Source organism: Macaca fascicularis, chromosome 3 (genome assembly GCF_037993035.2).
Source record: "Macaca fascicularis isolate 582-1 chromosome 3, T2T-MFA8v1.1".
In the NCBI taxonomy this organism is placed as follows: Eukaryota; Metazoa; Chordata; class Mammalia; order Primates; family Cercopithecidae; genus Macaca; species Macaca fascicularis.
Window position 1 is genome coordinate 83,179,499 of NC_088377.1, and position 27,791 is coordinate 83,207,289.

At 45.9% G+C, this 27,791-nt stretch overlaps 1 protein-coding gene across 32 annotated transcripts in view; it reads left to right on the plus strand.

Moving 5' to 3' along the window:
- TNS3 (tensin 3) overlaps positions 1–27,791 on the plus strand; it is a 309,070-nt gene that overhangs the window by 268,872 nt on the left and 12,407 nt on the right. For all 32 annotated transcript variants that reach the window (XM_005549633.4, XM_074035041.1, XM_065541982.2 and 29 more), the window contains 7 exons: positions 11,417–11,588; positions 12,811–13,445; positions 14,123–14,209; positions 19,151–19,282; positions 22,588–22,683; positions 23,494–23,571; positions 24,344–24,421. In XM_005549633.4, coding sequence (XP_005549690.3) covers positions 11,417–11,588; positions 12,811–13,445; positions 14,123–14,209; positions 19,151–19,282; positions 22,588–22,683; positions 23,494–23,571; positions 24,344–24,421 — 1,278 coding nt within the window. The remainder of the gene's footprint in view (positions 1–11,416; positions 11,589–12,810; positions 13,446–14,122; positions 14,210–19,150; positions 19,283–22,587; positions 22,684–23,493; positions 23,572–24,343; positions 24,422–27,791) is intronic.

Here is a 27,791-nt window from a genome sequence, read left to right on the forward strand (position 1 = left end):
CCAATGCCTTGATCTTAGACTTCCAGCTGCTAGACTGGGAGGGGATAAATTTCTGTTGGTTCAGCCACTGTGTGGTGTCTGTTATAGCAGCCCAAGCTGACTAATACTCCCAGTTCGTGGAACACCAGGATTCCTCTTAACTTGCAGAGCTGTGGACAGAGTGAAAAGGAATGAAGTTGTGCTAATGAGCTAGAGGTGGGAAACCCAAGAATCGCGTTTGAGTCCTGCGCCAGCTGGGTGATGTGTGTGTTTTCCTCGGCCTCCTCACAGGTGTGGATAGACAAGAGTGCACACCTTTAGGAGTTGTTCCGAGGGTCAAGTAAGCCCCCTGAGCACCACACAGGTAGTCACTATTAGTAAAATAGTGATAATTTGTGAAGATAACTTACGTTTTCTGAACAAAGATAAAATGCATTCTGAGTCTCTGTTTATATTTACTGCAATGAGAATACATCTTCTTGTTAACTGAGTGAAGGGTTTAACTGAAGCTAAGGTTTCGAATTCTTACCTAACACAGGGTTCCCAATGTTGCCTTCCTCATTGCTCACAGGATGCTTTAGAAATACTGGGCACAGCACTACCTGGTTAGGGATCTGGCTAGAGTCTGACCAGTGATATTCTCTCAAAAGCAGTAGTCTTCCAGTTTCAGACACTACATGAGAAACCCCCATTAGCTGCCTGTGCTCCCTGGCACATGGGCTGGGGGGCATGAGCGATGCAGATGCCCCGAGTGCCACAGGGGTTCTTAGAGAGGCTGGTTCTCTAAGGGTATCTTTGATTCTACTCAGGTCCATTGAAATCTGCCACACTGAATAAGGTTTTCAAGTCATGGTAAGAGACTTCTGAGATTACAGGGGAGGTTTTCCCCCCTGGGCCTTATGTGATTTAGACTTCCATGGTGCAGTCATTGATATAGTTTGGATATTTGTCTCCTGCATGGGGGCAGATACTTCATGAAGGTTTGGTGCTGTCCTCATGTTAACGAGTGAGTTCTCACTGTTAGTTCACATGAGAACTGATTGTCAAAAAGAGCCTAGCACCTCCCCTCCTCTCTCTGTCTCTCTCCCACTCTCTCTCTCTCTTGCCTTCCTCTCACCATGTGATGCCAGCTTCCCTTCACAAGTCCAGTGGGAGTGGAAGTAGACAGGAGTGCACCGGCATGGGGTGGTTAGGCCAGGGTGAGGATGTGCAGAGTGCACATCAATGAGAGCTTCCTGAGGCCCTCACCAGGTGCAGATGCTTCTTCTACAGCCTTCAGAACCGTCAGCCCAATAAACTTCTCTTTAAAATAAATTGCCCAACCTCGGGGGTTCCTATATAGTAGTGCACATGTACTCAGACAGTGGTTGTAGGACAGAGTGATGATCCTGGACCAGTACTCCTCGGGGCTTCATCTGTCAAGCCACCAGGCTAAAGTGACCTTTCCTTAGAAGGGCTGTGGCAAAGTTCAGCACGTGTCATCTGTGTCACATGTGCCGTTTCTAGTGGAAAGCCAGATTCTCTGGGAATTCTGCCTGAAAACAGAAAACATCAAGACTTCCTGTCCTGTGGACCAGTCCAGTTATGAGACTGGAATTATTCTGCAGGCTAAAGATTTGGAACCAGGCATCTTAGGTACAGCCTTTTCGTCGGCATAGACCCTGGCCGGTATCATCTTGAGCAGCCTGAACCTTTCTCTGACCACTGTCCACTCCCGTGTGGACGTGGTGTATGCGTTATGGTAACCTCCACTCTCCATCATGATAATCAGCCCAGGGCGCTCAAAGCCACTTATGCGGGTTCTCTCTCTGCTTGTGAAGGGCAAATACTTCCTGTTTGTGGGTTTTTGTTTTTGTTTTGTTTTGGTTCAGCATAAGGAAGGCTTCCCTGAGGAGGGTCAAATGGCTTTTTTTCTTTTCTGATGCTGCTTTGCATACCTTCACCCTGGCCTGACCGCCCTGTGCTGGTGCGTTCCTGTCTATCTCCACTCCCACTGGACTGGAAGCAGCTTTGAGGCAAGGATCTTGTGTCACTGAGTCCGTTTCCTGTTGCAAGTAACCAGTCCCAACTCAAGTTGGCTAAAGGAAAAAGAAAGGAGACAATGTAACTGTTCGCAGAGTCGAAGGGTGAAAGCTATCGAGTGTCCAGGGACAGGTGAATGGATAAACAAAATGTGATCTATGCATGCAGTGGAATATTACTCAACCTTTAAAAGGAAGGACATTCTGACATGCGCTACAACATGGAAGAACTTCAGGGACATTGTGTTTATTGAAGTAAGTCAGTCACAAGAAGACAAAGAGTCATTGAATTCATACATACAGAAAGTGGGATGGTGGGGACTGGGGTGGAGGATAGGAAATTATTTCAATGGGGACAGAGTTTTAGTTTTGTAAGATTATAAAGTTCTGGAGATGGTGGTGGTGGTTGTATGAAAAAGTGAATGTACTTGATGCTACGGCACTGTACACTTAAACATGGTTAAGATGGTAAATTCTGTTATGTATGTCTTATCACAATTTGAAAAACACAATGAAGCTCACTGAGCAGCTGTGAGTGGCTGTGGTCTCAGATTTGGTTTCAGGAGGACTCCTTGGTTACTCGGGGGGTGGGTCTCTCTCTCTCTGTCTCTCTCACACATTTCTTTCCAGCGGCTCCCTAAGCCCTGATTTTCTCAGCTGTGTGTTGGCTCTGTCTGCAGGCTTGCTGTGGTCTCTAGGCAGCCTCAGTAGCTCTACCTCAGTGTCATCTTTCTTTAAAGTCTAGAAGGAAGGAAGTCGTTTGTTTTCTTGAGAGCTCAAACCAAAGCACATTTTTTACAACTCCCATCCCTTGTAGGTTGCTAAGGGACTGTGTGTCCCTGGAGGAACTGGCCTCACTTAGTGCATCCCAAGTGTAAAAACTGCTTTGGAAACACTCACTATGAAGAAAAACCCTGTTTTCACTGTTTCAACATTAGAATTCTCTACACAACACCAACTAAATTGAGAAATGTGTTTTCTTTCCAGTCTGATCAAAACCTTGAATATAAATGGGACATCTTCAAAGAGTAAGAGAAAATAGAGCTCCAATTGTAATGAACTATTGCTTCTACATTTTCTACTTCCTTTTGTGTTGTTGCTTAAAAGGAAGACTGTGGCACAGTCTTTTTTGAAGGGGATAATTCCAATTGTGGATGAGAATGTCATAAAAGGGTCACCCGGCTTTTAGTGGACAGGATTCCCATTTCGGCCCTGGCTGGTGCAATTCTGGCTTCACTGTGGGAAGAAGAACCTTGCTTCCTTTAAAAAGACAGAAAGAGTTTATCCTTTTGAGAGCATTTCTCATATTTGCTGAAATCAGTTGACCTTAAGCTATAGAACAAATTTTGTATTATTTGTATTATGTTGACATCAGGATTTTAAAAAGAAAAGGTTAAACACCAAGAAAGTACATATTTATTCATTTGTGGATTTTTCATCATTTTTGTTTGTAGAGTATCTGTAGGACTTTGATTCTCATCAGAAACCATGAAAATGCTTTTTCAGTGTATTGGGATTGTCACTAATTAATTCTCACATCTGGCTGCCTGCCATCTTCTCTTTGCTTTCAAGAAGGTTGGTTAAATGACCTGATTGTTCATAGACAAAAAACAGAAGAATTATAGGATAAGGACTTTTTTTTTTTTTTTTTTTGAGATGGAGTCTTGCTCTGTTGCCCAGGCTGGAGTGCAATACCATGATCTCGGCTCACTGCAACCTCCATCTCCCGGGTTCAAGTGATTTCTGGCTAAGTTTTGTATTTTTAATAGAGACGGTGTTTCACCATGTTGGCCAGGCTGGTCTCAAACTCCTGACCTCAAGTGATCCACCCGCCTCGGCCTCCGAAAGTAAAGATAAGGACTTAAAAAAAAAAAAACAAAATAAAACAAACAAAAAAAACCCTAATCTCTACTGAGGTAACTCCAACACAAAGTCTTGCTTTTCTAAATTAGAATTTAAAAATTCTTAGCTAAATAAACCCTAGAAATCGTCTTAATTTGATCCCAATTGAAGTGAGTCTGTAAATGAAGATCCTGAGGACCCCAGGGGTTGACAGTGTGCCCGGCACCCCATAGTTTATGGCAGAAGAGCTCAGGCTAGAACTTGGAGATCTGAGATCTGAGCTGTCTTCCGCCAGTTGCCCACCTAGAAATGTAATGGAAGAAGGATACGAGAGATTTGATGTTCCATTTTTTTTAGAACTCTTTCAAATAATGGAAAAAGAAACTTTCTATTTAACTGCATAATAATCCCGGGATGTGACTAGGAGGGAGGAAAGAATGGAGATAGATAAATAGATAGATATTCTCACTCACTTCGGAAAGTTTATTGTGAATATGCCTATGTATTTATGGACCAAAGATTGAGACTGCATTTTTAGGTAGTTAACATAACTCAAGGTTCTTCACTTGGATAGGAGACTATAATATTGACCTCAGCTAAATTTATTTTATTTTTCGTTAAAGGTGACATAAAACATTCAAAGGCAATTTGTAGTTATTAACTAATTGATGTATGAGTGAATAATTTTTATGCCTTATCAGGAACACAGGAAATTAGGAACACAGGAAAATGTTGATTTTGTTTTTAATGTCACATGTCCTGATTTTTTGCTAAGTAAGTTATGGTTCCTGCATCTATGATAAGAGTCACACCCTAAGGATGAAATTTGATGTTTGGATCCCTCATGAAAGTTTAATATGTTTGACAACTCCTTACACATTTAGGTTGCAGGTCTTTGGCCTGACTTTAAGGCTTCGGAAGAGGGAGCCAGTGGCCCTGCCTGAGCCCTGTGGCTTTCTTTTCTTCCTGTTAACTTATATGTCATGTAAATAGTGGCCATTGGAAAATGAGTGGTATCCAGCTTCCCACAGAAGCCTGGATGAGAGCGTAAAAATAGATCGTTTGGAAAAGGGCCCATGACCCTCTGTCACCCTCGTTCTGGGTAAAGGAAATGAAGGAAGTGGAAGCCGAGAGGAGAGGAGCATAGACATTCCTGAGGTCCCAGAAGGATGGGCACGCGCCTCCCAAGTTCTAGCCCAGCCCCCGGGGCTGCCCCACAGCAGCAGCCTTCCTGGCCACCTCACCCCCGCAGGGCACCAGGGACACCAGCTGCTTAGGCGGAATACCAGAAAGTGAGATGAATGTTGTTTCCACACACTAACGGTATTATGCCTCCTGCTCCGGGTCTGAGCAGCAAAGGGAAAATGTGAGAATATTGTGGGAATGAAGGGCAGAAGGAGGCCGAGCCAGCAGCGTGCCTGGAACTAAAAGGAGCATCTGTTCAGGGCCCAAGATGGTTTCTGGTTGGCAGGGGTGTGCTGGCGTGCACACGGTCTAAACAGCATCCCTGTGTGGCCTCTGGAGCCTCCCACACTGTGGAAACACATCTTCGTAAGGGAGGGGTGCATGGCCTCAGTAAGGTGGCTTTTGCCTTAGAAGAAGTTGGCCTGCCCCGGAAAACCCTCCATGTAGTTGCTTTGAAGGACAATTATGCTCACTGTGGTGTCCTTATGTCTCCAACTCTGAAGCAGAGAGACGGGCTACCAGAGGCACAGGGCTGTGGAAGGCCTCCCTGCCACATTCTCGCTCTGCTAGGAACAGCGGGGTTAATGCCTCCACAGATGCCCCTGTGCAAGACGGTGCAAATCCCATCTGCTCCTCACCCTGTCATCCCCACCCTGGGCCACCTCCTGGGCTCTTGTAGGTGCAGAGCTGAGGATACAGGCACCTGATCCCCCCACAACAAGGAGCTCAGCCCACGTCCTGTCCTCGTTTTTAACATTGCTAAAAATGTTCATGGTAGTTTAACCGTGAACATCAAATGTACAAGTTAAACAACAACAACAGTTCTGCCTGTCCTTATGCTGAGCACGTTTCTAGAAATGAAGTGAACTCATGCAAAAGGGTTTGCAGTAGGTAGATCATCCTCACTTGACTGGCGCCTTTGACTAAGGTTTTTGGTGCACTTCCCCCAGTCCTGCCGGCTCCTGTTCTGGGTTTGCTAGATGCCCAGCAGGGATAATGCAGAGGAGCACTTAGAAAGGGACCCAGGCTCCCACTGTCTCACTCTCCTCTCCCGTTAAGCATGGGCACATCTTGAGGAGCTGTGCAGACCTAAGGGAAGTGGAGAGGGTAGGTGCTGAGCACAGCGCCTGCAGGGTGTGCAGACCTAAGGGAAGTGGAGATGGTAGGTGCTGAGCACAGCGCCTGCAGGGTGTAGGTTCTGTGTAAAGTGTAGCTGCTGTCAGCATCTTCTTTACTGTCTGCCATCCCGGTCACTGAAACTAGTAGTGACTCCACTGACCTGAAGATGTGACCCTCACCCAACTTATCTGGGAATGCCAAGGCCCATCTAATAAGTGGATTAATTGCTGTGACATTGAGCTGTGTGGCACTCTGTTAGTTGACTTGCATCTCTGAGCACGGGCAAGGACCAAGGACCTGCAGGAGAAATGGCCCAGGAAGCCCAAGTCTCCCTGTTCTGAAGTCCTTGGGATAAACATGGAATCTGATGCTTTGAGCAGCCGCTTCTCCAAAGAAAGGGTTAAGTCCTGTCACCCGGTCAGGAACTGGTCTGACAGAGGGAACTACACAGCCAGGGTGCCCCAGAGTTGGTGCTAATTGAATGATAAACAAAGCCACTTTCATGGGAAGTGCTGGGCTTGCTGTTTTCTGGGACAAGCACTGTGATAACAGGAACAAAGTGGATTTTATTTTCCTTCAGCCTCTTCTCATTTGGTGAAATTCCCTGGCGCCATAGGAGTGCATTGAGGGCTTCTGAGTCATGGCATGGGGTCTTCTAGAGCCTTGAGGCATGGGGACCGTTAACAGGGATGTGAAGCACCAGATATTGCCCCCGTGGCTTTGTGGGGACCACTAAGAGCAATGTCAGTCATAGAAACAGGTACTGTGTGCTGTGCTGCGTTATGTGCTCCTCTCTTGTATGACTCTTTGAAAGCTCAACCAACCAACCATAAGGTGGGCATATTAAATTTGATTAATTAACATTTTTTTTATTCCAAAGTTCCGTGCTGCTCCTTGGCATGAGACCCTAGGAACTGATCAACCAACCGTCCACCTACTCCTCCCAACCAGACCCCTGAGCAGTATTTCCACGTCATGCTCTGAACTTCCCCCTCTAACCTCTAAGCCTTTACTAGTTCATTCATTAATTCATAATGTGAATGACCTGGAGCTCTTACGGGTGCCGGCCCAGTGCTGGGGATACAGAGGTGAATGGCAGGGGTGGCCCCTGCCCCATAAGCAAAGAACCCATGAGGTGGTTGTGTCAGATGCCACCCATCCTTCCCAAAGGGCATCCATCAAATGCCACTTGCTCCAGGAAGCCTTCAGACGAAGCTCCCTCCAGATTAAGCAAGTCTCCCTGTGGGTCCTCCTGCAGCTCAAAAGCTGTACCTCACATGCTCCTCCATGCAGTAGTAATTTGCACATGGTCTCATCTAGCTGACACAAGCAGGACACGCAGGCACTCCCTGTTTTGCTTTTGTTTCTCTCTTCCGTTCTCCCGCTGGTCTAGGCCATGTTAGTGGAAAACTGGTGCCCAGTAAAGACATTTTATTTTTTTAAATTTTTATTTTTTGAGATGGAGTTTTGCTGTCTCGCCCAGGCTGGAGTGCAGTGGCACGATCTCAGCTCACCACAACCTCTGCCTCCCAGGTTCAAGCGATTCTCCTGCCTTAGCCTCCTGAGTAGCTGGGATTACAGGCATGCACCACCACACCCAGCTAATTTTTGTATTTTTAGAAGAGACGGGGTTTCACCATGTTGGCCAGGATGGTCTTGAACTTCTGACCTCAGTTGATCCCCCTGCCTCGCCTCCCAAAGTGCTGGGATTATAGGCATGACCCACCTCACCCAGCCCCAGTAAAGACATTTTAAATGGAAAAGAAATACAGACAAACATAAATGGAGATAAGTAATCTTAGTACTGGGAATAGAAGTGAGGGTGCAGAGGGATGATTTTAAACCCCATGCATCTTTGTTTTTCTATCCCAGCTTTCATAGAAAGAAATAATAAATTCACCAAACACTTATTTTAGAACATTTCCTGTGGGCCATACTGGGAGGAGGGGCAGTCAGTCACATAACTGCATCTGTTCTACGGATTTACAGGTTAGTCATAGCAGGAGACATGCACATGCATTCATGACACAGACTGAGCATTTGCTAGGCCTGGCCTTGAGATGGTCATGATATTTACAGTTGGGTGCAACAGACACACCATTCCCAAGGATCTTATAGTATGTTCATACAAACAAAACATTAGTACTGGGCTTTTCTGTAATGGAAACATTATTAAATGTTGAACACATCTGTGCAAAAATTGGTGTCCCATCCTTTCCCCCAAAATGGACAAGGCACTGTGTTTCAGACTTTGTATTTGATTTTCAGAAGTTTTACTATTAAGTGCTTGTGTTTAGTTTTCTTTTTATTTATCCTCCTTAAGTTTTTTGTTTGTTTGTTTTGTTTTTTAACTTGTGGTTTGATTTCTTGAGTCTTTTGGGAAATTCTCAGTATGTTTATTTTCCAATATTGCCTCTGCCTCATTCAATTTCTCCACCACTTCTTGGACTTCAATTATACATATGTTAGAATTTTTAAGAATCATATCTCATGTCTCACCGTCTTTTGTGTATTTCTTATTCTTGTTCCTCTTTGTGTTTCAGACTGCATATTTTCTTCCTATTTTTCTCCCAGTTCACTCACAATTTCTTCTGCTGTGTTTAGTCTGCTGATAAAATCATGAACTGAATGCTTAATTTCATTTATTTTGTTTTAGAGTTCTAGATTTTCTGTTTGCATATATACATATATATGTGTGTGTGTGTGTACATATATATGTTCTAGAGTACATGTGCACAATGTGCAAGTTTGTTACATATGTATACATGTGCCATGTTGGTGTGATGCACCCATTAACTCTCCACTTACATTAGGTATTTCTTTTAATGCTATCCCTCCCCACTCCCCGCAGAATGGTGATCATTAAAAAGTCAGGAAACAATAGGTGCTGGAGAGGATGCGGAGAAATAGGAACACTTTTACACTGTTGGTGGGAGTGTAAACTAGTTCAACCATTATTGAAGACAGTCAGGTGATTCCTCAAGGATCTAGAACTAGAAATACCATTTGACCCAGTGATCCCATTACTGCGTATATACCCAAAGGACTATAGATCATGCTACTATAAAGACACATGTACACGTGTGCTTATTGCAGCACTATTCACAACAGCAAAGACTTGGAACCAACCCAAATTTCCATCAATGATAGACTGGATTAAGGAAATGTGGCACATATACACCATGAAATACTATGCAGCCATAAAAAAGGGATGAGCTCATGTCCTTTGTAGGGACATGGATGAAGCTGGAAACCATCATTCTGAGCAAACTATTGCAAGGACAGAAAACCAAATACAGGGCGGGGAACATTATTTGATTATTCTTAATGGACTTCAGTTCTTTGATGAAATTCTCTTTGCTTCTGGTTTTTTAAACATTCTGTTCAGTTATTTTAATATCTGTGGCTTTTAACATCAATTTTTGAACCAGCTGTGGGTGTTTTTTCTGTGTGTGGGGTGGTGACAGTCTCGGTTTTCATTTGTCATGTTTCCTGCCATTGATGATCAGTTTTTTAAAATTAAATATTTGATACTGTATTTTTAAAGTACAAAGTCAGGCTCTGGGTGGGGGAGGCATGTTCTTCAGAGAAGATATAATTTTTCTTACAGGCTACTTAGATCCAGTCATGGTCCTCTTGTTTCTAGTTTGTAGCCCTTCAGGGGTCTTACCTTGAAACCTTGTGGTGTTTGCAAAGCCCCCTCTTCCTAGGTACATCTTGAACTGCTGTTTTTGGTTACTTAGCATCTGCTAAGACACTGCCACAATCCCTGCTGATCTTTTTAGCTTCATAGCAGCTGGCTTTGTCTTGGTTACTGGGCATTGGGCCCTGCACCTCTGCCACTTAGGACTCAGAAATGCCTTGAGGGGAAACGTGCTCAGAGTGTTTGACTCTGTCTCTGCAGTCCTCATTTTTCTGAGACCTTGGCACTTCCAGAACTGGCTGCCTTGGTAGCTCTGAACTCAAAACTTTATCTCCCCAGAACAGTGTGATCACCATTGCTAGTTTGCGAGTGGCCCCTATACCACATGCATCCAAATGGGTCAACGTCTGAGAAGGAAAAATGGCCATGGATGGCCTGCTCCCTTCCCTGGAGGTTTTGGCCCAGTGAGCCCTGGCTGCCTTGGGAGATCTGAATGGGTTCAAACTATTGTTGTTAGTATTTTGTGTAGCTTTCGTAATTGTCCTCAGTGGAAGTGTAATTCCTGCATTGTAGCTGAAAATTAACGTGCTCTTTGTAGTACTGGCTTTGAGCTGTTGCAGCTGATGTGGCAATCTTTGATAGATAAGGGTTTACAGAATGAGTTGTAGGGAAAACAGCATCATTTGGAAATCTCTAAATTTCAATACCCTCTCCAGGAGATGAATAATATGGACTTTTTTTCTACGTTAATGTTCTCTTACAATCCTCACTTGTTTTGAAACAGAAAACAAAATGACCGGTATTTCTAATAATATTATTTTACTGACTGTGGTAGATTTATCCATTTCTTGAAGCCTGGTTTAAAAAAAGAAAAAAAAAGGCAAGGTGTTTTAAATATCCAGAAATAATGCAGCTACTGGGCGAGAGGAATGTGCCTGGGCTCAGGCATGGGACACAAGCAGGTTTGCATTCTGGCCCACCTGCGAGGGCGGCCTCTGCGCCCCATGGTGTGGCCTGTGCAGCAGCGAGGTTGACCTGGAAAGCACCAGCATGGGTTTCTGCCCTCATAGCGCTCAATGTCGATGGCCCAGTTACCAGCTGGGGACCAAAGGAAGGTGGAGGACACCTAGGCCGCCCGGCTGCTGCAGGGCCTGCACTTACGGTCTTTATGGGGAGAAGTCGCCTGCTGGTTTGCAGAGGAAAGGCCATGCTGATTCTAAAGTGAGGTGCAGCCTAGATCATGGGGTGGAGAGGGGGACCCCCCTTTGTGGGGGACGGGGCTGGAAGGACCAGCCCAGGGGGCCCAATGTGTGTCTCCCCACATGACTGAAGGGATGCCAGTGCTGACCAGCTCGTGGTAATGGGCTGGACACTGTGTGGCGGACTGAGTTAGGTCACTTTATTTTTGGGAACAGTGATGGGTGAGAATAAACCCATGCTTGGGGTCACAGGGCTGGCCGCCTCCTCCAGCCTGTTACGGGTAGTGATGTCATGTTCAGTATGGCCATGGATGATAGAAAGTCTCAAAGTCAACACTGTTTCTTGTGGAACATGCAAAAGTGGCAGAGATTATGACTTCTCCAGTCCTACAACTGAGGTCTCTCTGCTTTCTGTGTTCCCGCTACAGAACCACGAGGCTGCCCTGAGACGCTCAGTCACACTGTGGGGATGTCAGAGAGCCCCATCGGACCCAAATCCATGATGCTCCGGGCCGACGCGCCCTCAACGCCCTCCTTTCAGCAGGCTTTTGCTTCTTCCTGCACCGTTTCCAGCAACAGCCCCGGGCAGAGGAGAGAGGGGTAAGAAGATGGATCTTTAAACTTGGCACAACCTCCCCAAAGACACAGAATGCTGAGAGGCGTGTGGGACCAGTGGGGGCTTGCTCTTCAGAGAAGCTGAAGCTAGACCAGGCAGGGATTGGCCTGAAGATGGGGTGGGGCAGGGGACCAGGGCTGTGTGGTGACATATGAAAAAATATAGGGACATACAGGAAATAGAGGAAAAATCAGTCTTAGAAGGATTCTGGTTAACAGAAAGACCGGGGGGTGGGAGGGGGTGGGTATTAACAGGAAAAAATGGCCTATTTCTGCTTCAGAAAGATACTGCCCCTGAGGAAATTCATATGTGAGACCATTCCTCTTGCTCAGAATAGGAATAAGTTTCTGTATGCTTTTTTGTATGGACACATAGCTCCCTATTTAACTTTTTAAATTCTACCTCCATTCTCCTTAAAATAAAAGAGGAGCCCTCATCTAAGGACATTATACATAGACTCTGTACCCATGAGTGTTCCATTGTTAGTGAAATATGTGTGTCACGTGGTGTGGTTTTAGCTGTCTTTCCATACTCATAAGTGGGTGGTAATTTCCAGTAGTCTTTGTCGTATCCGTTAATCAGCTGGTTCATCTAGCAAGCATGGATCGAGGACTGATGGTGTCTGGCAGATAAAGGACATGGGGCAGAAGGATCATGCTGCGAGGAGGAGGGGACCTGCAGTGAACCAGTGGCCCCACTGCAGGGGATGAATGTGGGTGGCATCCCTGCCTAGTGCTGTGGGACAAGACGGGAGGGCATTTCTACTCCCAAGGGCACATGTGTATGTGGCCGTAGGTGCTGGGCAAGGGCTGGGAAAAGGCTTCCCAATGGGTACACAGCTGAGCTGCGTGTTAAAGGAAGAAAGGGCCTTGACCCGGTGAAGATGCAGGAGGGAATGCGCAGGAGGGAAGGCGCAGGGGCCGAGGGAGCAGCATCTGTGCATGTGGAGGCCTTCGTGGGGTGGCTCCCCTGGGTGCCCTCATGCGGGCTGCAGCATCTGGGCATGAAGTGGGGGCTTGAAAGGCAGGCAGCATGAGCTCAGAGAGGGCCTTAGTGTACATAGTTTGGAAAATCCCTCCTGTGCTGCCTGGAGGGCCTCAGCACCCACTTTCCCATCCCTGTCTTCCCATGTGGGTGACGCTTGCTGTTCTTTAGGTGTCTCTTTGTACCTTACATGCTGTCTTGGTCGGCTTGTCTTTTGGACAGCTCCTCTTCTGCAGAACGCCAGTGGGTGGAGAGCAGCCCCAAGCCCACGGTCTCCCTGCTGGGGAGCGGCCGGCCCACCGGAAGTCCCCTCAGTGCTGAGTTATCCGGTACCAGGAAGGACTCCCCAGTGCTGTCCTGCTTCCCGCCGTCAGAGCTCCAGGCTTCTTTCCACAGCCATGAGCTGTCCCTAGCAGAGCCACCGGACTCCCTGGCGCCCCCCAGCAGCCAGACCTTCCTGGGCTTCGGCGCCGCCCCAGTGGGAAGTGGCCTTCCGCCCGAGGAGGACCTGGGGGCCTTGCTGGCCAATTCTCATGGAGCGTCACCGACCCCCGGCATCCCGCTGACAGCTACAGGGGCTGCCGACAATGGCTTCCTGTCCCACAACTTTCTCACGGTGGCGCCTGGACACAGCAGCCACCACAGTCCAGGCCTGCAGGGCCAGGGCGTGACCCTGCCCGGGCAGCCGCCCCTCCCTGAGAAGAAGCGGGCCTCGGAGGGGGATCGTTCTTTGGGCTCAGTCTCCCCTTCCTCCAGTGGCTTCTCCAGCCCGCACAGCGGGAGCACCATCAGTATCCCCTTCCCGAATGTCCTTCCGGACTTTTCCAAGGCTTCAGAGGTGGCCTCACCTCTGCCAGGTAGGTGTGTTTGCAGCGGGTGGGAGGGCCCCTCTGTCCATTCACTCAGGAAGGGAAGGGTTCAGACCTGCAGCTGAGCTGGCACATCTCTAGTGCTGGGCCGGGCACCTGGAGAGAAAATCCAGAGCCGTTGGGGTACTTTTCCATTTTCCTGGTCCAAAGCCAAGCACTGGCCCAGGCTTCTCATTCACTCTTCTTGGCTTCTGTGTTTGGCCACCTTGGATTCCTTCCAGTTGTAGAAAGTGCAGACATCTGCAGTGGTTCTATTTTCCGTTTCACTTGGGAACATGGCTTTTTGTAAATAACAAATTCCTTGTCAAATTAAATGAATTCATCCTAAAGGCAATTATGAAATATTTCAAGTGTATAAGAAGCAATGTGGTCTATGGGTTAAACAACACCAACTTTGCCCTCTGTTTCCTTGCTGCCTTCCTATGTATTCTTAAAAATATATTGGAAAGGCCCAATCCAAGCATCCTGTTGTGTTGTTTTGTGTTATAAAGCTGTCACTGCCTCATCTATCTCAGTCATTTCAAAGGCAGGGTTCCCTTTCCTTAGAACATCCCTCGCTTGCTTGCCCTTGCCATGGGATTTGGACTTCTGGGATCACAGCAGATGAGAGGTTGCAAGAAGAAAAGTGTCCATCATGGTCACTGTTTTTAAATTTTGCTTTACAGATAGTCCAGGTGATAAACTTGTGATTGTGAAATTTGTTCAAGACACTTCCAAGTTCTGGTACAAGGCGGATATTTCAAGAGAACAAGGTACGTGGGGAGGATGAGGGCCTCCCTGGGCATCTGCCATCCTGCCTGCTTCGCTGCCTTGTGTGAGGATGGGCCCCGCGGTGGGAACATCACGCAGCCGTGGCCTTGTTATGGATTGAGTTCGAGCAGGGCCCACACATTATTCCATGCCTCCTGGGGAAATGCTACAAACTTTACGTTTTTATAGGGAAACACTCACTACTAATGAGAGAGTTGGTGAGGAATGGGCCCCAGCCATGAGCATTCCAGCGTGTAGGGTGTAATTTCTGGCTGCTTGCACCAGCCAGTGGCTTACCAGTGATGCCAGCCCACAACTGCTGACTGTAAGGAGGAGACACACTCTCCTGCATCTCCATGAAACCACAGAGGACAGGGTGAGGAAGCAGGAGAGACACCCTGCTCTGAGAAGTCAGGGACTCTGTGTGTTCGTGAACACCTATATAAGCACTTAATAATGAGACCCGGTTGTGGACTTAACCGCATGCCTCACACACAAACCAGGCAGAGCATCTCTCTGCTTGTTATAGTGTCAGGCATTCTTTTTTAAATTTGAAATCGTTAATGTTAATTTTTGAGCAATAAATATTTGAATGTTTTGAGCATTACTTTTTACCGGAGCATGAATAGAAGAGATGTGGGAGAGGAAGGTTAGCAAGCTCTTCTGGGCAGTCTTACTTGGAGGCAGCCCCTGGGCAATGAGCAGAATTCACAGGGTGCTTCCCTTGGCTGTGGAATGGATGCGTGTCTCAGCTGAGTGTACCTTCCTCTGGATACCTCATTTTGGCAGTGCATAGAGTTTGGATATACCTCAGAAGAGATGGTGTGTGACTGGCACGGCAGGGCGGGGCCATGGCTCCAGTGCCTGGAAGACAGAGTCAGGATTCCTAGGGACCAAAGTGAATCCCAGTGGTCTCCTGGTGGTGGCTGGAGTGAGAGAGGGAATGGGTTGGTTTAAGGTGGTGAGAAATGACAAGCTGCCCGCAGTCAGCAGGAGACCCACTTGGCTCCTCTGTGCCTCTTTATCTCAACTTCAGAAGAAAATAAAGCTTTCTCCTTATGAAGATGCCTCAGGAATGCCTAGAGATGAGTAGTTGAGTGGCAGAAAAATAGCACTGTCCAGCTCTCCACTGAAATTCTGCTATTCAGTTATGTAGATGATAGAAATGGTAAGAATGTGCATCTCTTCTGATCTCAAAGAAGCGATTGTCATTTTAAGTGGAAGAGAGAGAAAAAAAGCCCGTGGCCTGGAAAGACCTTCATTTCCCTGAATTGGCCTTTGTGAAATGCTGCCCACCATGGCCGAGGGCCCCTCTGCGGCCGGATGCTGTGTGCCTGTTGCCACCACCAAGGCCCTGCTTGTGTCTCAAGAATCCCGACGACTGTGGCCCCCAGTGCCTCGGCATCTCCTCCAGCTGGCCAGACTCAGAGGTGCCTATCCAGCACCATGGCCTAGGAGATTCTGCACGGACCCTTCCACTCTATTGGCGCCATCTTCTAGAGCAGGGTGATGTGTGGGGCTGGATGCCTCCTCCTCTTATCGTGCAATGTCATTGTAGCAGAGGGATCTGAAACAGACAGATTTGGGTCGGAGCGCACTGCTGGCTTAACTCAGCGGGGTAGCGAGGTTCGAGCCTGCCGTGGGGGGTTGCTGTGAGTGGTGCCATGTGGAAGGTACCTGCCCTTGCTGGCGCCTGGTAGATGCAGGATAAGTGGATGTGGATGTGCAGTACATGTAGGGGCTGCTGTTGGCATGTGCCTGGTCTTCAGCACACATTGTAGAAGGTTTGCTGGGAGGACCGCATCTCAGGATGGCCAACATGTGCATTGAGTGTTAGTTTTTCCAGCTGTGCTCTAAAAGGATAACCTCCATTTTCTACATATTTTATATAGAAGACACCTGTGCAGACGAACCTTCTACTGCCTGTGTCAGAGTCTCCAAACAGCAGAAGGCTGCCCATGGGTGTCATTTATTTGGGTTTTAACTGTCAGATGTGCCTTTTTCTAGAAAAGCTGCAATGACATTTCAGGGTGATGCAGGAGGGAAAAAAACACTCAGATAGCCTCTTTGGGAGTGCAATTTGTCACATACTTAATTCCTTAAGGTTTCCTAAAGCTAACATAAAAATGCCTCAGGAGGATAAGAGGACCTTAATGTAAAATCAAAATTAAGTACTACCGTCCCAGTTGTACTTCTGGGGTGTTGCTTCTCCAGATGCTGTGAAATTACTCGTTGCAGGGTGAGACAGTGTGAGATGGTGAGAGTAGACTCGCTTGCCTCCCCTCTCCCCACCCCCATCTGCCAGTACCAGGGTGGAGCACGCGGCTACCGTGTGCAGTGTGTGGACGCTCATTTTTACAACTTCAGCACACCAGGCTCCTCAGCCCACTTTTGTTTGGAAAAACAACGGATCTAAAATTCTCCTCTTATTCCCATTGCCGGCGCAGGAGAGCACAGCCCCTTCGCACTGTTGCAGCCTGGCAGCTGGGGCTTCCCTCCCGGCCTGAGGAGAACTGGGCGGAGCCAAGCCTGTGTTCCCTCCACTGCCATCCACATGTGCCTAAGGTCTCAGTCCTGTAAGGCTTCTACACTTTATTTACCACAGGGAAGTAAAACCATGACTTACAAAAAGAAAAGCTCTGAGGTATATCACAGTTGAAACAAAATGTAAGCAATTTTTTGTCCTACTTAGGAAAAACAAAAAAAGTAGGCCTGGCACAGTGACTCACTCCTGTAATCCCAGCACTTAGGGAGGCTGAGGTGGGAGGATCACTTGAGCCCTGGAGTTTAAGACCAGCCTGGGCAACATAGTGAGACTGTCTCTACCAAAAATCTAAAAAAATTAGCTGGATGTGGTGGTGCACACTTGTAGTCCCAGCTACTCAGGAAGCTGAGGTGGGAGGATCGCTTGAGCCCAGGAGGTTGAGGCTGCGGTGAGCTATGATTGCGTCACTGCACTTCAGTCTGGGCAACAGAGCGAGAGAGACTGTCTCAAAAAAATAAAAATTAAAAATTGAAAAAAAGTAATGCACGTTTAGCCCTCAAGTTTATAGACTATGCTGTGAGAAAACATGCACCAGAATTCAGGGTTTATTCCCATGACCCTGCTCCAGGAGGTTGCCCCCCTCCCAGCCCTGGGTCCCTTGCGTGGGCGGCTACAGGCCTGGCTGGAGCTACCAGCAGTCTCGGGCATGCACGGTGAGCCTGCCTGTGTTTTCCTGCCCATCCGTCCCCCTGCGTGCAGTTTAGAAGCTCCTGCTTCATCCCCAGGGGCGTGTTGAGCTCCTCCCCCGTGACCTCATCCTGTACACAGGGCCACAGTGCAGAGCATTGACTAATGTGTAAAAGAAACCATTTGTTTCATCCTATGGCCGGACAGATTCCCTGGCTGTGGGTCCGGACAGGCCTGGGGGCACGTGAGGGGCCTCTCTGGGAGAGCGCCATGGAGGTATTTACTGAGGCATGCCGGGGGCATCCCACCACTTATTGGTTCATGTTCTGTGCCCTGATCACTTCCAGACAGAGCCTTTGGCATTCCAGAAAGGCAGCATTTCCATGGCTGTAATTATAATCTTATACTCTAAATCCCCAGTTTTCCCCCTTTTGTAAAATAAACAGTAAATGCCTAGAAAAGAAATTCTGAGATATAGTCTAGTTATCAGGGAACACTCTGGCCTGTCTGAGCAGCATCAAGTTGAGGTTACTATTACCCTAACCTACTCCCTCTTCTTCCCATGTCATGAAGTGGGAAATGCCAGATTTTGGCCATTAAGGGGAGAGATTTTTTGAAGCAATGATTATGATTAGCTGAATGCCTACCAGCCTCACCAGGGAACCTGGGGGACCCACTGTGTGAGGCCCTGGATTGGCGGGCACATGGAGAACGTGTCCTCAGCCCCACCCAGGCTGGGCTCATTGGCCACATCAGCCATGGAGCCATGGGGTAGAGGGCCACTTCAGGCCAGGTTTTTGTTACTTTCTTGGTGAATCTTGGAATTTGTATCAAATTTTCAGTAACATTTTGGGTATGCCCTTTCTATCATCAGAAAGTGTAATTAGAAACTTCTTTCCTGGCCGGGTGCAGTGGCTCACACCTGTAATCCCAGCACTTTGGGAGGCCGAGGCGGGTGGATCACGAGGTCAGGAGATCGAGACCATCCTGACTAACGTGGTGAAACCCCGTCTCTACTAAAAATACAAAAAATTAGCCGGACGTGGCCGGCGCCTGTAGTCCCAGCTACTTGGGAGGCTGAGGCAGGAGAAATCGCTTGAACCCAGGAGGTGGAGGTTGCAGTGAGCCGAGACCACGCCACTGCACTCCAGCCTGGGCAACAGAGCAAGACTCCGTCTGAAAAAAAAAACCAAAAAAACAAAAAAAACCTTCTTTCCTTTTATGCTGTTGGAAGAGTCCATGTTCTAAAACCTTTAAGAAAAATGCCACAGGATGCAATGTCCAAGCAGCGGCAGGTGTGCTGCAACAGCTGCCCTCCCACTGCCTGTCTCTCCCCTTTGTGTATGTTTGGACCTGATCTTGTTACTTACTCAGCGTGAGCCTCGGTTTCCTGGGCTCTCAGGTGGGGACCATCATTTGGACATCACAGGTGTTGTGAGATTAACAAAAATCCTGTGTTTTTCCATGGGCAGCCCACAGGACAGTGCCTGGCACCTCAGTCTTAACTAAAGACGGGGATGTTCCTGTCCCTTCTGCCTCCTCAACAGGCAGGCCCACCCTTGAAACATACATGATACCACAGAGACCTCCCTGAGGGCCCCTCAACTGCATGGACATATTCTTCCAGCCAAGCAGGGGGATCCCGGCCAGGTCCCCACTGACCCAATTTGCAAAAAGAGTAAGGGGAAGAGGACCTGTCCCAAGGTTATGAGTGGGCATAGACCTTTGTCCACCCGGCAGACATTCTTGTCTTTCTCCTCCCTTTCTCCAGCTATCGCCATGTTGAAGGATAAGGAGCCAGGCTCATTCATCGTTCGAGATAGCCATTCCTTCCGAGGGGCCTATGGCCTGGCCATGAAGGTGGCCACACCCCCACCTTCAGTCCTGCAACTGAACAAGAAAGGTAAGGTTACCACTCCCTATTGGTCTGTTCAGCTCATCCACAGAGAAGCTCTGTTGGTTTATTATTAGGCTAATAAGATAGAAGATGACTTTAACAATACTCACAAATTTTATTCTTAGTATTTTTTTTTTCAGGTATATTTTACAAAGTATTCACCTTATTTAAGAAAGAACATTAATTTGTTACTTTTATTTTCTTTTGTTTTGAATAGATAATCCATATCATTGTTCAAAAATTAGAACCATAGGATAAGGCATCCACTAAGCCCGTTTTGCTTCCATTTCGGCTCCATCTGCCTCACTACCCTCTCACCTCCTTTGGGCAACCATCTGGAGTAGATTCATGTGTGTCTTTTCACTGATTACCTGTCCAAATGCAGGCAAATACACATTTTTATGTGAAAACTAGCATACTACGAGAACTATTCTTGTATACAAGAATAGTGTATCTAAAAAAGTGTATCTATACCCAGTAGGGTATTTTTAGATGGATTAAAAGTGATACTAGACTAAGGCTAGACTCATGAGAGATCTCTAATGCAGGTAAAGGAGTATGCCTGCCTGAATCCTTTTTGCATTATAAGTCATGGCAAAAACCATAATGACTTTTGCACCAACCTGTAATAGAAGGATTTCTATTCCTTTGGGTATAATACCCGGTAATGGGATTGCTGGGTCCAATGGTATTACTGCCTCTAGGTCTTTGGGGAATCGCCACACTGTCTTCCACAATGGTTGAACTATTTTACACTCTCACCAACAGTGCAAAAGCATTCCTTTTTCTCCACAACCTCGCCAGCATCCACCGATCATATTTCTAAGGTTGCTTGTAGCTGTTGTTCTCTTTGGAAGTTCGTGGCTTTCCATCTTATGAAAATCCTGCAACCAATTGATCCGTTCTATTGTTGGTGGACACTTGATTTTCAGTTTATTCTTTTTTTTTTTTTTCCTTTTTTCTCCCCCTGCCCGTTTTGCCCCGTTATACTCATCTTTGTGTGCTACCATGCCGCAGACTCTAAGGAAAGGGAAGCTATTCTTTCACTCTGTCTGTCTCCCCAAATGGAAATTGTGGACTGAGGGGACACTGCAAGTTTTTGATTCCCTGTAAGGGGAACTTGACTCACTAGGAGTGGGGAAATCAGAAGCAGCTCGGATTTCAAACTCCCTGTGTTTACAGAAAAGTAAGACACCCACCTGGTTCCCTCATGCTCTGTGCCTAACACCCGAGAAGATTTTTCCAAATCCTCGGATGAAACCTCTGCTTCATGCTTCCTGGAGAAAATCGCCTTGGAGTTACACCCTGTGGAATGCATGATTTGGCTTCCAGGAGGTCCAGCCTCAGGCAGGGCTGTAGCATTTCCAGGGAACATAGATGGGTTCATTTTGGCACAGGTAATGGTGTGAGAGTGGAAGGGGTGGGGAGTGAGACTGGGAAGGACCCGGGGCTCAGTCAAAGCTCAGCCCCGAAGCTTGTGGATACTGACTGTCTTGAAGCGACGTGGAGAGAAGGCGTTGTGTAGGGGAGAAAGAACAGGTAATTCTTGAAAAGTAGGACCTTCTAGCATCCAGAATTCCAGCATAAGAAGCCAAACAAGATGCTACTTCTGAGTGGAAATAGGGGGTTTTGTAACTAGAGAGCTGGATTAGACCTGATTGTTGAGGACTGTTCAAGCCTTATTTGGAAGCAAACTGAATAATGATGGCAGGAAAAAGGGTCGCAGGACCAAGCGCATCTGGCAAGTCTGCAGAGATGACAGATTATTGGGAGAGCAGGAATGATGGATGGTTTTACATGGCTCCTTGATTTCCGTGTGAAGTTTTAAAGCAAGGACAAATAACATTTCTGCATGCATTGTCTTTGGAGTCTAGATGAGAGACTATAACTATTTTTACCTCTGTGTGTGCATCTTGCCTCTCTGACAGATTTTGGACTCAATCTGAAGATGAAGGGAACAAAATAGGGGATATTAGAATAGCAGACTTCAGGAAACCCAGCATTGTTGGTGGCCTCTGGGTGAAATCTTACCTGGCTGCTGCGTCTTCACCCTGCCCCTGGATTTGACATTCAGGTTTCACAATTCAAGGACAGATTTGAGCAAAGAGTTTACCAGCTCTTAAAGAGCCACAGCCGTTCACCATACCTCTTCCAGTAAACTGGAGATGGACAGCTAGGGACGTTCTGGATGCCGTTCTCCAGAGATCCCTGGCTAGAAGGACTTCCCACTAGCCATGTCTCATGAGTGGCACCCAGATCCACGCTTGGTGTCCCCTTCAGTTTGGAAGCCAGGCATCATTTTCCTCCCACAACTGAATGTGATAGTATGTTCTTATCCCGGTTTAATTCAACACAGCCTTTTATGGAATCTGATCATTTCCTTTTCTGCAAACTTTACTGCCCTTGTGAAATGCTGACACAGTGATATTTGTCATGTTTATAAACATCTTTTGGAAGCCTACTGTGGGCAGGGCACTGGGGATCAAGCCCAACTCCAGTGGGTCCTGCCAGGAGGTTTCCAACATCAGAAATATTAGAAGTTTAGGCAGACATGTCCCAGTGGAGGGTGATGAAGGAAGCACTGGAGCACAGAAATACAGCACACTGTGAAGGTCTGTTGGACTCATTAGCATAGGGCAGCGACTTCTTGTTCTTTTGGTTATGCTGTTTGTACTTTTCCACTCTCAGACGGTTTCGCCATTCAGTGGCTTTTTATGATGTGTTTTCTCTTTGGACTCATGGGCTGGCCTGAAGCAGATGTACTGTTTACTATTAATAGCAATGTGGTAGAGTGCTGCTCCTGTGCAGCTGAGTGCTTGCTTTCTGGAAGGTTTTGCAGATCCAGGTTCCTGGTTAAATCCCACTCGGAAGACTGACCTCCTTCCAGCTCTTTTTAGCGATTCATTCTAGGTATCATTTTGTGTCTGAGCCTTTCTCACCTCTCCTCTTTGGGAGGGGATTCAACTGGAGATTCATAATCCTCTTTCTTAGCTGCAAGCTCATCCCCTTCATTGGGGATTCTTGCAAAATGTTTGAGGGCCTTTCCCAAGGTACCTCTCCAGCCCCCACACTGTCATTGCAAGCGTTCCCACCCCGTATCTGGCCTAGCCTGTGCTCATCCAGTCGTCCTGCAGCCCGGCTACCATTCCTAGGATGAAGATGGTTCTTGGCAGCCTCTTCTGCAGTGGCTCGACTCGTATTCAGAGAAGAAACTTCTCACCTATAGCTCCTGGCTTTTATGTTCTGTCTATTGAATTCTCCCATGCTCCCCTTTTCAAAAAATGCTTCTTTCTTTACATTTCTTGTCACAGCTGGAGATTTGGCCAATGAACTCGTCAGGCACTTTTTGATCGAGTGTACCCCGAAGGGAGTGCGGTTGAAAGGGTGCTCGAATGAACCGTATTTCGGTGAGTTGCTTGAGAGGTTGCTGTCAATGTTCTGAACTCATGAGGCCTGGATTCCCTCTGCTCACCGACCTGAGATTTGGTACCATCACTCTTGTGATGGTTTATTCATATTTCATTCCCCAGTTCTGAAATCCCACTAATCTGAATTATTATCTTTAAGATAAACTAGATTTGAAATTGTTCTTAAAAGTTTTGTCAAAACCAAACAAATGAAAAGCAACATATCAGAAGTAGCAATTACAGACATCAATAAGATTCTGTCCTAGTTGGCAAGCAGATAAGTCCTGAGAAGGTTGGAGCTCCAGCGTCACCCTATCCCACAGCACAAGGAACAGCACAGAGCTCCCAACAGAGCACCCTCCCATCCCTGCAAATTGGGAGCCTTCCCTACCTCACGAGCTTGTTGGAAAGATGACTTGAGCCAGCCACACAAAGCACAGTGCAGCCTTAGGCATCATCGTTATTAGAGCTTTGTTAAGAAGCATTGTGCAGGGGCAATATATAAGGTTAAAGTTAGAGTTGGCTTGATTCAAGATCCAGCAAACCATATGCTTTAGTCTTTATAATTTCGTAATGATGTGTCTATGGTAAGAATGATCAGCAGTTCACTTTACTTACCTCTCAACTATCTTGTGGAACTTGTTACTTCTTTGAAGTTTTGCACAAAGCTGCACATTAATCTAACATACCAGCTGCTGAAAAGATAAGGACTCAGCCTTTGCATCAGTTTCATTCCAGCTGATAAACTGGCTGAGCACACAGCACCTACAGTGGTTGTTGACTCTTGTTTGCTCTCTGTCCACTTTGCAGGAAGCCTGACAGCCTTGGTGTGCCAGCATTCCATCACGCCCTTGGCCTTGCCGTGCAAGCTCCTTATCCCAGAGAGAGGTAAGGGGTCCTCAGTGCTAGTCTGGCTCTGTGTAGATTGTCTGCAGTCAAGGCCGCCAGTTTTAGAGATCCATAAAGATCCACTGAGAAAAATAATAAGACTGGAAGTTTTTTTGTATTCTCGTGGTTGAACCCAAGAAAAGGCCAATGAGTTCACCCAAAGCAAGGAGAGAAGAAGAGATTCTGCTTCATTGACAGCTCCCAGATAGCTTTACTTCATGGATTTTGAAGATTCTATAGCTTAAAAATATAAAACCCTCAGACAAAGAAGGCTTCAGGGTCATTGACATTTAATTTTTACATTTCTACAAAATGGGCAAAATGTTGATGTTGTTGAACTTAGACGATGGATGCGCTGTTCTTTTTACTTTTATGTTTGTTGCATAATATCCTTAATAAAATTAAATAGCACCCACAGCATGTCAGGGCGATGTGACTGTATGTCCCACTTTCCTAAGCAGTCACAACTTCACATAAAAATGGTCTCACTTAATATACAGGTAAATGTGATTTACCTTTCAAAGTGTCATTATTCATGTGACTAATTCAGTGATTAGAAAAATATTTTGTTAGGCCTTTTCATCTCTACTTTTGTTCAGAATGTGATCATGGTTTCTGTGGGCCGGATTATTGTCCCAAAGAGACTTTTGACTCTGCAAAACCATTGCATGTCACCATCTGGGAATTCTGTCATCAAATTGTCTAACTTTGTCATGAGGATTCTTGGTCAGGAGCAGGACTCATTTCTATATTTTCTTGCCCCTTCCTACAGATCCATTGGAGGAAATAGCAGAAAATTCTCCCCAAACAGCAGCCAATTCAGCAGCTGAGCTGTTGAAGCAGGGGGCAGGTCAGTAAATGCAGCTCTGTTTCTATATCTGGTGACTGGGGAGAAAAAGGACTCACTGACACAACTTCCTTTTGCACTTTCAGTATTCAGGTTTCCTTTCTTTTCTGTGAGCCTTGAAGGAGGTTTCCTTTTATAGAAGCTTGCACAGAGCTGGGTGGGGTGCAGTTTTTGGGACATCAACAAGGGCTTCATGAGCCGGTCTAACTTGAGCAAGACTAAATTCAGTGGAATAAATGTCAAGCCCTGGATTTAGTTTGGGGGAAAATATAGTAAGACAGGATGTGGGTGACCTGTCTCGGCAGCTGTAAATTTAAAATGTTCCAGAGACATGACTCAACAAGTCACTTGACATGAGTCAACGATTTGACCCACACTGCCAGCAACCCCAGTGAGACATGCAACAACCAAGAACCAGCTCGCCAGAGAGAGCAGGTCACTTTAAAAAAAAATGTGTTCGTAGAGTTTCTTTTTTAGAGCAGTGACAGATTCACAGCAAAATGGAGAAGAAGGTACAGAGATACACCATATACACGCATAGCCTCCCTGCTGTCAACATCCCCCAGCAAAGTGGTGCACATGTTACAGTTGATGAACCTGCATTAACACAGCCTGAGTCCCTAGTTCAGGGACTTGATATTTAGGTTCACCTTGATGTCATGCATTCTGTGGGTCTGGACAAATGCATAATGACAGGTAATCGCTGTTACAGTATCATAGTGAATAGTTTTATTGCCCTAAAAATCCTCTGTGCTCTTTCTGTTCGTCCTCTCTCCCCAGCCAACCCCAGGCAGCCACTCATTTTTTTTGTCTCCATATTTTCAACTTTTCCAGTATTGTCATATAGTTGAAACTATACAGTTCATAGCCTTTTGAGGTTGGCTCCTTTCACATAGTAATATGCATTTAAGTTTCCTCCATGTGTTTTTATGGCTTGATAGCTCATATTTTTTTTATCAGTGAGTATTTCATTGTCTGGGTGTACCAGTTTAGTAACCCATTCACCTACTAAAGGACATTGTGGGTGCTTTCAGGTTTTGGCAGTAATGAATAAAGCTGCTGTAAACACCCATGTGCAGGTTTTTGAGTGGATATACATTTTCAGCTCCTGTGGGTAGATACCAAGGAGCGCGTTCCTGGATTGTATGGTAAGAGTGTGTTTAGTTTTATAAGGTACAGGCAAACTGTCTTCCAAAGTGGCTGTCCCGTTTTGCATTCCCACTAGCAATGAATGTGAGTTCTTGTTGCCCCACATCCTCACCAGAATTTGGTGTTGCCAGTGTTCTGGATTGTGGCCTTTCTAATAGTAGCGTAGTGGTATCTCATTGTTTCTGATGACCTACGATGTGGAGCGCCTTTTCAGATGCTTATTTACCATCTGTATATCTTCTTTGGTGAGGTGTCCATAGAGGCCTTTGGCTTGTTTGTTTAATTGGGTTTTTGTTTTCTTATTGTTAAATTTTAGGAGTTATTTGTGTATTTTAGACACTAGTCCTTTACCTGACAGGCCTTTTGAAAACATTTTCTTCCATTTCATGGCTTGCCTTTTCATTCTTTTTTTTTTTTTTTTTTTTTTTTTTTGAGACGGAGTCTTGCTCTGTCGCCCAGGCTGGAGTACAGTGGCCAGATCTCAGCTCACTGCAAGCTCCGCCTCCCGGGTTCACGCCATTCTTCAGCCTCAGCCTCCCGAGTAGCTGGGACTACAGGCGCCCGCCACCTCGCCCGGCTAGTTTTTTGCATTTTTTTTTAGTAGAGACGGGGTTTCACCGTGTTAGCCAGGATGGTCTCAATCTCCTGACCTCGTGATCCGCCCGTCTCGGCCTCCCAAAGTGCTGGGATTACAGGCTTGAGCCACCGCGCCCGGCCCCTTCATTGAAATTTTTAATTTTAATAAAACCCAGTTTATTGATTTCTTATTTTATGGATTGGGACTTTGGTATTGTATCTTAAAATTCACCACCAAACCCAAGGCCAGCTAGATTTTATAGTTTCAAATTTTACCTTTAAGTCTATGATCCATTTTAAGTTAATTTTTGTGAAGGAGGTAAGGTCTGTGTCTTGATTCATTTTTTATTTTTTTGCCTGCAGATGTCCAGTTGCTTCTGTACCACCAGTTAAAAAAATCGGTCTTTTCGCAGTTGTATTGCCTTCGCTGTTTTGTCTAAGATCAGTTAGCTGTATTCACATGGGTCTACTTTCGAGTTCTTTAATTGACCTATTTGTTCTTTCACCAATATCATATTTTCTTGATTGCTTTAGCTTTATAGTAATCCTGGAAGTCAAATAATGTCAGTCCTCCAACTTTGCTCTTCTCTTTCAATATTGTGTTTGCTATTTTTGGTCTTTTGCCTTTCTGTATTAACTGTAGAATCACTTTGTCAGTATACATAAAATAACTTGCTGGGATTTTTATTGAGATTGTGTTGAATCTATAGATGAAGTTAGGAAGAACTGACATCTTGACAAAAGTTGAGTCCTATCCATGAATATAGAATATCTCTCCATTTATTTAGCTTTTTGTGTCTTTCTTCAAAGTTTTATAGTGTTCCTCATATAAATCTTGTCTGTAGTTTGTTAGATTTAAATGTAAGTAGTTTTTGGGAGGTGCTACTATAAATGGTATTGTGTATTTAATTTCAAATTTTACTTGTTTATTGCTGGTCTGTAGGAAAACAATTGACCATTTGTACATTAAGCTTATATCCAGCAATCTTTCTGTAATTGCTTATTAGTTCCAGGCCAGGTTACTTTTGCAGCATTAGATGCAGTCCTGGTGGCCCCAGTTTAAGAAGGCTGTAAACAAACCACACACCATAGGGCTCTTGTGGTTCTGTGGCCGTGAGGGAGGGACACAGCTAGAGAGGACAGTGGGGCCTGCTGACTTTCAAACCTTGAGTTTCAAAACTGTTGGAAGTTTTTCGCTCAAGGTAGGTGTTCACTGTAAGAAATGTTGGGGATGGGATTTCTGAGTCTGGCAGAAGATTGGACTAGAAATACCTCCATTCTGTACCTCAGAACTGCAGAGTAGTTTACAAGTGTTAACTCCACAATAAAGGTGTATGAAATATATAGGTATTTTCTTATTTCCTCTATAATTTGTATGATTTTTCTATGTAGCTTTTCTCTATAAATTTATACATCACTGTGTCTGTTACCCAGCTAAAGTAAAATTACTTTGTTTTGAATGGAATTATAGTGTTTAAGTCATTTTAGACTCTCCTTATAGAATAAGTTACCTGTGGCCAAAATAAAGGTGAAAATAGCTTGCCCCAAATTGCAAGTGTGCTAAAGCTTGAAGCTCCAAAATGAAGTGTAGCTGTGATCATGGGTTTCCGGCCATGTTCTGCCACTCAGGATTTTGATCTCTGGCAAA